General features: G+C 39.2%; 1 protein-coding gene across 3 annotated transcripts in view; it reads left to right on the forward strand.

Annotated features, from left to right (window-relative positions):
* Smr (nuclear receptor corepressor smrter) overlaps positions 1-10,393 on the forward strand; it is a 608,275-nt gene extending 597,882 nt beyond the window's left edge. For all 3 annotated transcript variants that reach the window (XM_089645124.1, XM_089645125.1, XM_089645126.1), the window contains 3 exons: positions 5,358-5,581; positions 6,030-6,188; positions 7,782-10,393. In XM_089645124.1, coding sequence (XP_089501250.1) covers positions 5,358-5,581; positions 6,030-6,188; positions 7,782-8,214 — 816 coding nt within the window. In that variant the 3' untranslated portion in view covers positions 8,215-10,393. The remainder of the gene's footprint in view (positions 1-5,357; positions 5,582-6,029; positions 6,189-7,781) is intronic.
* The last annotated feature ends 405 nt before the right edge of the window (positions 10,394-10,798 follow it).

The following is a 10,798-nucleotide window of genomic DNA, read 5'->3' on the forward strand; positions in this document are numbered from 1 at the left end:
TCAGCCATGTAGCTAGAGGACGGCAGCATCAGGATGTGGCTGGCCGACGGCCCAGTGTGGTCCAGCCAGTAGGAGTAGACGGCATCAGAATGTGGCTGGCCTACGGCCCAGTGTGGTCCAGCCAAGAGGAGTAGACGGCATCAGAATGTGGCTGGCCTACGGCCCAGTGTGGTCCAGCCAAGAGGAGTAGACGGCATCGGAATGTGGCTGGCCTACGGCCCAGTGTGGTCCAGCCCTGAGTAGACGGTTAATCCGTAAGTTGCCCTTCCACGAGGCAAGGTGGAACTTAATAATGCTCTGAATCAAAATGCACACGGCGAAAACAGTTTATCGGCAGAAATAATCACCGATCGCTTGGATAAACTATGATTACCCCCACGGCCACACATGGTAAAAACGTTTTCATTATTCACGCCACCCGGGGCGAATTCCACTCGCGGGAAATATGACTAGACTTCTAATCTCGAAGCACAAACTGAACATTTCGGTATTAATCGCAAATCCATGAAATAACTTTCGATTAGAGCCTCAGACCTCCAGAAATAATAATTGACCCCCCGACCGGACAGCCTGTCTCTCCTGTCACCGGCCGGGAAGTGCCACCATCTTGAATTTTTTCTCACTTCCTGTTAAAGTTCTAAGTTGCCAGAGCATAAACAATAGACAAGATAAATCACAGATTTGACAGGTTCTTACTTAGAGTGAAAATCGTATGTTATTTTCATAACATTACCCCGGTCGCCCCCAACGTGTTTGCCCTCAAACACAAGGAGAACAAAATAAAAGCCTGAGCTAAGAGATACCCTAACTTGGTCTGATGGGTTCCTAAAACATACATGATATAATAACATAAAAAAACGAGTTATATAGCAGAAATGTACTAAAAGTAATAGTATGCTTGCAAAAGGGTGTGTCACAAAATCAGTCGCGCCCATCATGCGTAAGACATGATGGATGAGTCTGCGGCGCATCCAATTGAAGTTCAGAGTATTAGATATAACAAAATCAGAACTTAGAAATAAAGACCTTAAATTGTACACAATTAGCAGTAAGAAGATACGTGGACGGGGCCCGTAATCACCCGCAGCATGTACGACGCTGGGTGATGTATTCTGACTCTCGTCTGGGACTACCGTAGACGTAGCATCTATAACAGAATAGAACTTAAAATTAGTATACAAATATTATCACTAAAGCATGACATCAATATACATCAAAACATTAAATATGCACAAAGCATCACTGTTCAGATTCACTTTTTTAAATAAGCCAAAGTAGGCTACACTCGTAGATGGTGTACCATCTGCACTTTATCACTGATTCTAAATCCATTTTGGAAAAGAAGAGTTCCTCTATAGAAGAGTATTCCTATCTAACTCCCTAAACTGGTCTCGTGGGTTTAGTTTTTCTGACAGTTATACAATAGAAAACAATATATAAGTTTATTTTACCATTGGTATATGAAATACAGGATATAACCAACCATTGTAAATGAATGGTGTTATGAATAGTCTTACAATCATCGCAAAAATGATGCCACATTATTTAGTAAACAACCATCGTTAAAAATGGTGCCAATAGAATTGTTAGCGACCATCGTAAATAAATGGTGCTATAAATAGTCTACAACCATCGTTAAAATGGTGCCAATCAATTAAGTATTCGTCTTTTGTCCCCGAGGGTTCAATTTGTAAATTGTAGTATTAGTGTAACTAATTACCGAGGTTCTCACAGGAACCAATCAATCACTAATTTATTTTTAGGATTGATTTACATTTTTCAAATGATGAAGTTTTAATATTATTTAAATTTATTAATATTAGTTCAGTAGTAACTTGTTTATAGAAACTTAACAAGAATTTTTTGTAATAGTAAAGATACTTACATAGACAAATGGGCAATGAGACCTATGTAAGCACAATATATTTAAACTCGGAACATCTTGAAATACTGGGCGAATAACTCCATATGTTTTTACTTAAAGTAATACAATATAAAGGTATATGAACACAGTTCATATGATATTAAGCTTAGAATACAAGAGGATATGCGGGTTCATATCGTCGTATAATCCAAGTTGACATAAAAATAAACTTAAAAATAAATATGAGCTAAGTTGAACTGATCGTGACCAGAAATATAAATGTATTTGTGTTTCGAAGCATCTCACATTTGTATATATATTTTATAATCTACCAAATTTTTACTTATTATTTTAATGAAAAATTATACTCGAGTAATCAACTGGAGTAAAATTAATTTTCCGTGAAGGACGAACTTAAAAATATGTATATTTTTATAATCTACAAAATTTTAACTTATTATTTTAATGCGAAATTATACTCGAGTATCAACTAGAGTAAAATTAAATTTTCCGTTTTTCTTCGGCGGCGGTACCTCCACCTCAGAACTCGAGCCCGAAAGAACCCGTCTAACCAAGCGAAGCCAACTCTGCACTCGCACTTCCTCTGCGCAAAGGAAGGCGCGTGAACAGAGCGACTCACATTTAGTTTTTTCCTTTTTTTTTTTTTTTGAATCTCCATATTTTAAAGAAGCAACCCTAGGTTTAGAGTTGTTGTGACTCTTCTTCCTACATTCCGATATTAGATGCCCCTTTAATTTACAAAAAAGAATAATAAATATTGTTCCCTGAGGAATTTGTTTCAGTATGACACATCTCCTTTTCTCATTGATGTTGTCTATTATTGTCGACATTTTGAAGTTTACTTATGAAACTGCAAGTATTGAATACAAAATGATTATAAATTAGCTAATGACGATAGCTATGAATATATTGTACTCCCGCGAGGCAAATATATAATTAAATGCACTTATAAGCACTGTATAGTATTGGTTGCATAACATAATTATCGAAACTTTCAAAGTGTATTATTATTTTGACAGTTGTTGTCAAAATCGCGATGTTTGTTTACGCTTGACATTCTTAGCTGTCAAGTTGACACATAGTATTGTGTTGCCCGTAAAATAAAATAATATTGCCCGTAAAATAAAAATAAATTATAATAATGCGTACAAATCGTTATTTATGTTGGTTGCACTGATGGCACTTTAATAAGTTCGCACTGTTGACTGACATTTATGTACCTAATAACATTTATAGGTTATGTTTTATGTGAGACACGTCGAAACAAAACAAATACACATGATTACTAAAATGCTTGCAACTTCGACTCAAAATCAAATAATAAGAACAAATACGAACCAACCACGTTGATGCGCCATGTTATGAATAAGAATTTGTCACAATGTTACGATACTTACTTAGCCCATAGATGTGTTAATAGGCTGTTATTGTGTGTGGTTTTTCTAAGTACATTATTGACTGTTAATATGATTGAATAGTGGGTGGCCAAGTTTGACTTTGTTGGTCTTTGAAGGCCAACGCGCCAGAGTCCCTTCCAGTGGTTGAACTGGAAAAGAGCTCGCCAAACCGACCTACCGACGGTAGAGCATAATTCTCCATTCAGGGCGGGGAAAAATATATCCCATCTACATGATGTTTGAAAGGAAGTTGCAAGGTTGTAGAATGAAAGTAATCTGGATAAACTTTGGACTGGCCGTAACAAATTATATTTGATAAATTTCACAGAGAAATACAAAAAGGTGAAAACTTACCCCCATCGACCAGAACGTAGAATCTATCTACCCTGTCTAAAATAATAAGAACGTATTTAGTTATGAGGAACGAACACTGAGTGCCGCGAATGGCGGAGTAGATGAATCAGCCATGTAGCTAGAGGACGGCAGCATCAGGATGTGGCTGGCCGACGGCCCAGTGTGGTCCAGCCAGTAGGAGTAGACGGCATCAGAATGTGGCTGGCCTACGGCCCAGTGTGGTCCAGCCAAGAGGAGTAGACGGCATCAGAATGTGGCTGGCCTACGGCCCAGTGTGGTCCAGCCAAGAGGAGTAGACGGCATCGGAATGTGGCTGGCCTACGGCCCAGTGTGGTCCAGCCCTGAGTAGACGGTTAATCCGTAAGTTGCCCTTCCACGAGGCAAGGTGGAACTTAATAATGCTCTGAATCAAAATGCACACGGCGAAAACAGTTTATCGGCAGAAATAATCACCGATCGCTTGGATAAACTATGATTACCCCCACGGCCACACATGGTAAAAACGTTTTCATTATTCACGCCACCCGGGGCGAATTCCACTCGCGGGAAATATGACTAGACTTCTAATCTCGAAGCACAAACTGAACATTTCGGTATTAATCGCAAATCCATGAAATAACTTTCGATTAGAGCCTCAGACCTCCAGAAATAATAATTGACCCCCCGACCGGACAGCCTGTCTCTCCTGTCACCGGCCGGGAAGTGCCACCATCTTGAATTTTTTCTCACTTCCTGTTAAAGTTCTAAGTTGCCAGAGCATAAACAATAGACAAGATAAATCACAGATTTGACAGGTTCTTACTTAGAGTGAAAATCGTATGTTATTTTCATAACAGGTTATCACCGACTTTTCAGGTTGTGCTCTGATTTGCACTTGAATTACGTTACGTTTTTTACATGGCATGTAAGAAGTGATATCAGCTTTTGCCACAATATATACCATTTGAAATGTTTTTTCGTAGAAACATGACAAAACCGTATATATAAACTTTTCCTATTGTATAACCGGTTTATAAGGAGTTTTTTGTGTAACTGGAAAACCCTTTTGTTCCTGACAATTATGCAGCTAATGCAAAGCACACTTGAAATGAAATAACACAAAACTGCACTATACGAAATGTTGTATTATTATTATTATAATTGTGGTACATAATTGGAAAAAACAATAGGTTAGATTGGGTTAGGTTTACTATTGGTTTCTCAAGAAATTCCTTCAATGTCCATGTCATGAAACCACTGTATCAAAGAGCAGGAACTTTTGTTATAAGCCAATTATTTAATGGTTTGGTGACTAGCAGGGGTGCCCGGGTTCATAGGATGAGGTATGTCAAGGTGTTGACGGCGCATGCGTCTGCCCACTGGGAGCAGGCCAGATTGGGAGACTGGTTGAGGGACACCTTTTGAATTCTCCAGCAGGACTCTCAACCCATCGCCTTGCACCAGCACTGTAGTGGAAGGGATGGGTTCATACGTCCATCACTCCCTCCTCATACCTTTTTCGTTCCCAAAACTTCCTCTCCTTCCTTTCCTTAAAAATACCCTCCACACAGCGTCTCCAAAGACGATACTCCTATGTGAAGCTAATGTTAAAAATGTAATGTAATCCAATGTTTTTGGTACAGTCCACTGCAAATCCTTTCCGATTTTTAGGGTCAATGTCACTGGTGTGAGTTTCATGTACAAGTTCTACATCATAATAATATGTGTTGTTGTTTGTCCAGGCGCAACAGCAGTCTCTGCAGCAACAGGCGCAGATAATCCAGCAAGCACAGCAGCAGCAGGCGCTCCGCGACCAGATGCAAGCTCAGAGGAAGGCCCTCTCCCCTGCCGTCATCAGTATCGTGGAGAGCGACAGTTCGCAGCAGACCAAGTCCATCACGCTCGGGGAGCTCACCGACTCTATCATTGCCAAGGACTTTAGCTCTCCCGGCCTCTACACTCCCAGGTACACACTCTTCTCACTAACTTACCAACTGGAGTGGTGTAATATATCGGTAAATCCAAGAGTTGTTTACAATCATTTTAGCCGCATTCAGAATAACCTTATTATTTTCCATCCCCTTCCCCTCACCAGCACTAGCTTCGCTTCTTTGGACCATTTGTTGTTAGCGCCAGCCACATCTCCGTTTAGTCTTTCATCTCTATCAGCCCATCATTCCCATCTCTTGTAAACATTCTTCCCAAATACACAAAACTAATCCACCTGCTCCAAGTATTCATCATTCACAACCATATTGCACATCAGAAGTAATGAAAAATTAAATTTTCTTCAGGCAAACAGGCATGCCCAGAATACACTTTTACCCTTTATTTCTTCATTATTAGTCTCTCTCTTAACTTGTTGATGTTGACGTTATTATAGACGCGTATTAATCTTTTGTGTTTGTTACCAGATTCAATCCGAACCCGTATAATATGAGCGGGTCGGCGGGGTCGGGGGCGGCGGCGGACGTGGAGTGGAAGCGCCGCAATCTGCCTGAGGAGCGCCACATCATCCGCCAGGGGCCTCCCAAGCAGAGCGAGCCCCCGGAGCCAATGCACCACATCACCAGGTAAACAAACACCCCCTCTTCTCTCATGTCTTATGGTACTTGATAGCCCCGTGAGTTGGACCAAAACATCCTATATAATAAGGCCGGGACACATTATTATTATTTATTAAAACATTTTTAAATGTTTTAGTTAATTAAAAAATACCCTTTTTGTGTCCCGGCCTTGTGATCTCAGGGGTTTTGGTTGGACGCTTTATTAGCATGTCTATACTCACCATGGCTACCCGACATGTCCGACGTGCGGCTCGTCCTAACTTTCACTCGTGCACCGAACCGTCAACAAAATTTAACAACATTTTACACCTCATTGTAATATTGTACACCGTAATGTTGTTAAATTCATCTATTTGAATTTCTCTTTTGGTGTCAGTAATGAATGCAAATCTTGGAAGCGGAAATTTCGTGACTTCCGATCGAGCTGAAACTCGGCAGATGGACTCGTTGTCGATGACAATGCAACTTTTGGTGGCAACCACGTACGCAGACATTAACGTATTTCTCTGAAATCAGATGACATTACAGCTGTTAATATACAAAATAAATGTCAGTCCTACCGATCGGCATTCGGCGAGCTTGTTAGAGTTGTTCACTCCAGTTCCTAAATAAAAAGGTTTAATCCTCAGTCAAACCATATTTTTTTTTTAATTTTAAGACATTTTAAAATAAATGTTATAAATTCATCTAAATTAGACATTTAGTTGAAAATGAAATTAATTATATATCAAAATAAGGAATTTCGTAAGTGCAGCTTCCCGCGCAAGAGCTATACCTGAGATAGATTCCACTGGATTGTGTCATTTTGTATGAAGTCCAGTCAACAACCAAACAAACCATTATAGTGATAAAATTACTGAAAAAAAGGAGGCAACTGTGGGATAATAATAACAGCGTCAGAATCATTCAAACCATTCTGGAAAAAGGGCTTGATGAGTAATATTTCGCTTGCAAAATGCAACTATGCGTCAGCTAATATCTTATACGTTATTATTTTGCGTGTAGTGTATTTGGTGAACCTATTTTACCATTGTAATTTTTAGATATTTTTTTCCATTGATCTTTTGGGTGTGTTTCTCATTTGTAAACTTCATACACGCAAAGTAAAAAGATATTATTATAGAATATTAGGTTAGAATTATTCTGTTATCGCTATTTTGATGTTATGTAATTGAATATCCTTGACCTCTTGTGTGATTGCATGTAGGTACAATACATTATGTTTTTGATTGGTTCTCAGTGAAACATCAAACATTTAATACGGCGGCCTGATCGTGACAGATCGACGATGAGCATTGGATGGGTCCCAATAGCCTGTTGCGATTGTATATTTTCGTAGACTGTTATGCTTGACAGATCAGTCATCCGCAGATCAATCAACTCCACAAAGCAACCCTGCTGAGAATGAACAGTGGACCATTAAAATGTGAAAGAATTTAAAATGATGCTGATGGTCTATTTGTGTATTTGTGACCATAATGAAATACATATAGGCAGAATGTAATTTGTTCCCCTAATCCTTTGTGTCCATTATATTCCATGACACATCCCGCCTCTCTTCATGATGCAGTTTGTGATATATTCCTTTCCTTGTTTCAGAATGAACCAACAAGAGTACCGAGGAGTACCTCGGCGCACGGTGGTTCCCCCGGTACCCCCTCCCCCGCCCTCCGGCGGGGGGCCCCCTCCGGCCCCCCTGCCACCCTTGCATCACCAGCCGCAACACCTCAGCGCCTTCGAATACGTCACGCACCGCATCGTGGAGGTTATGCGCACGGAGGACGAGGGCAAGCGACCCAACAACTCTGACGCACCATCCGCCGCTGCTGGCACCCCGCCACCTCCCCTCGCCACCTACACCTATCCCTTCTCCGCATTGAACGTAGCGGGATTAGTGGCAGGGTCCGGCGCAACAACCCAGCCCTCGGACGCGGCTATCTCGGAACCTTCCAGACCGCCTCCGCTGCTGCCGCCCCAGGAACCCAAACCCCTCATGTCCTCGCAGTATGAACCCCTCAGTGACGAGGATTAACATTCAAAAAGGTGGAAGGCTCAGTTAACCACCGCAATATGCGGCACGATCTTTGTAGATCATCGCAAGAGATAAAAAGCGTTATCTCGATACAATCGCGTATCGACGAGGAGAAACGCACCGAATGACGAGAAATGAATCAATTCTTTGGTCTACCAGATTGATTCCCTGTCTCGACTTGACGAAGGGTTTTTTGATTAACCCACATTGACTTGACAAATTTGATTGATGTAACAAATGCAGTTTCATGTTGTATTTTTTTTTAATCATGCATTATTGCATGTGGCAGAATTAATTTCTGTCTGCGACTGTGCGACTTTTAAATAATTACATTGTTTTCTATTTTATATATCAATTATTATTTTCAACATTTTCTTGTCGGAATCTGTTATCGTTAAGTTTAATTATTTTACTTTCTTTTTCTACAATGACTTTAGTTCCATTTACTGCATGTGTTTGCATGGATGTTCCCAAATCTCCAGATGTTGTCTCCCAGACAGACTCTCAGGTTCATATTGCATAGAAGAATATTGTTTATTATTTGACACATTTCCACATTACTTTTAAGAATGGTGAATTTTTTTATCCATGATGTAAAATTATAAAATTGTTATTCTTGTTTTTTAATCTGAGAACTTTCCTTTGTAATTTTTCACAATCATTTTTCTACATATTCACATTATGATGAGTATTAGTTTTGTTGTATTTGCAATTATTTAAATATTACAGTCACTATGAATAAATAAAAATGATCTATTTTATATATTAAATAATTAAAAGATACCTTGGATAAAGATTAGTTAATGCGGTTACACTGCGACTGCCCAAATTCTTTTTCGAATTTTTCTAAATTGTTGGAATAACTTTCAAACAAAGTTAATAAGTCATTTTTAAAACATCCACATCTTTTAAAATCGTTGTCATAAATTTGAATCAATTTGGAATAAAAGTTTGATAGCTTCGATTACTCTAAATGTCGTGTAAGATTTTGATATCATGTATGTTCTCTAATTTCTCATCATGTGGTTTGTGGATTATTTTTGTTTATTTATAAAAAAAAACTCGAATCAGTTTGCTTTATGGATTGAATTTGAGATTGATAGAGAGAAATTGTGGTGTGGTATTTATGTAAGGAGAAATAATGAAAAATAAAATATACTTACCCCATTGGGTTAAAGTATAATCAATCCATTGGAGCCCAAATCAACAAGTAATCGATTCTCAATGGAACGACTGTTGTACTTGTATTGGTGATGATTTATTAGTCTTTTGTAGTTTTAATTTAATTCAAGAACAAACACCGAGGGTGCTGGTGGACATTTCCAACTAGCACCATTCTTTGAATAGTGAATTTCTAATTGTGGTGTACATAGAGCTTTAGTTTAAGTTAGCGCTAAGACATATACATACTACTTTATACATATTGAACATACTAGCTGTAAGTAAGTGGAAGGGAAGAGGCCGCGGCTGTTTACGTAACGTTTAGTCGCCAAACGAGAGATTGGGTAATTGTTGACCGTTTAGCTGTAGTCTACTAGTGTTAAGATCATTGTGATGGGATTTTTTCCTTATTTGTTTATATATTATAATGAAATTTTTTTATTATTGATTAGATTAAGCATTCATAAGTTTTTAATCAATTTTGTTTTTGCTATTATAATATGAAGGGCCTGCGTCTCCCGCAGAGCGGCGAGCTCTCCCGGCAACGTATCTTATTGTTATTTTTTTATAAGCCAACCTACTTTTATCTTAGTGACTGGCCCTGTGACCGGCCTGGCCCGTGGTGAGTTGAGTGTGTGTGTGGTGAGTGAGTGGTGTGAGGGGTGAGCGGTGAGCCGTGAGCCCGGGAGGCGCTCGTCGCACTTGTAAATAATATTATAGACTTGACTGGGTACTTGATAAAACGCATTTAGATATTTGAAATAATTTACCTCAGATTGGATGGAACGAGAGTTGTTTGTTTATTTGTTTGTTTCCAAGTATCGCCTATCCCCATCCCAGAACTGTATAAAGCTGCCCGAATGATTTCCAACAATATTATTATTATGATTAACTGAATTGTGATTTCTTGACACTTTAACTACTAGGCTGACGATAACCACGAGTATCTATGGAGCGCCGAGTCCGTCTTATCGAAAATATCATACAAATGATAAAATAAACACTGTCATTAATTGAAGCCCTGTTTTTATTCTACATAATACTCACTCTTCCCTCCTCTCTCTCCTGACCTGAACTGCTGTTCCTCAATTTACTACACAAAAGAACCGGAGCCCTGAATTTGCAGTTGTTGGATAATTGTGCCCCCGCAGGTCACGAAGCACTACAATTGAAGTGTCGACCTTATACATTCTTTTTGCCTTTGTCACTTTATCAAGTATGGTATTGTCTTCATGTTGGCCTTTATTTATGTTTATTCTTGCCGGCTCCTACGAGTTAACCTGATCTACAAGGCTGTCATGTATATGCGATCCATCTGCGATCATACGAGATCCATGATTAAAAAACAATAATAGTTCACTAAAAAACACACACTTTGTGAAAACGTGCCGCCTGATGGAATAGATTGCGAAAAGGATAGCGT

This window comes from Hesperophylax consimilis, chromosome 22, assembly GCF_061612785.1.
Source record: "Hesperophylax consimilis isolate HC1 chromosome 22, BYU_Hcon_1.0, whole genome shotgun sequence".
NCBI classification, from domain to species: domain Eukaryota; kingdom Metazoa; phylum Arthropoda; class Insecta; order Trichoptera; family Limnephilidae; genus Hesperophylax; species Hesperophylax consimilis.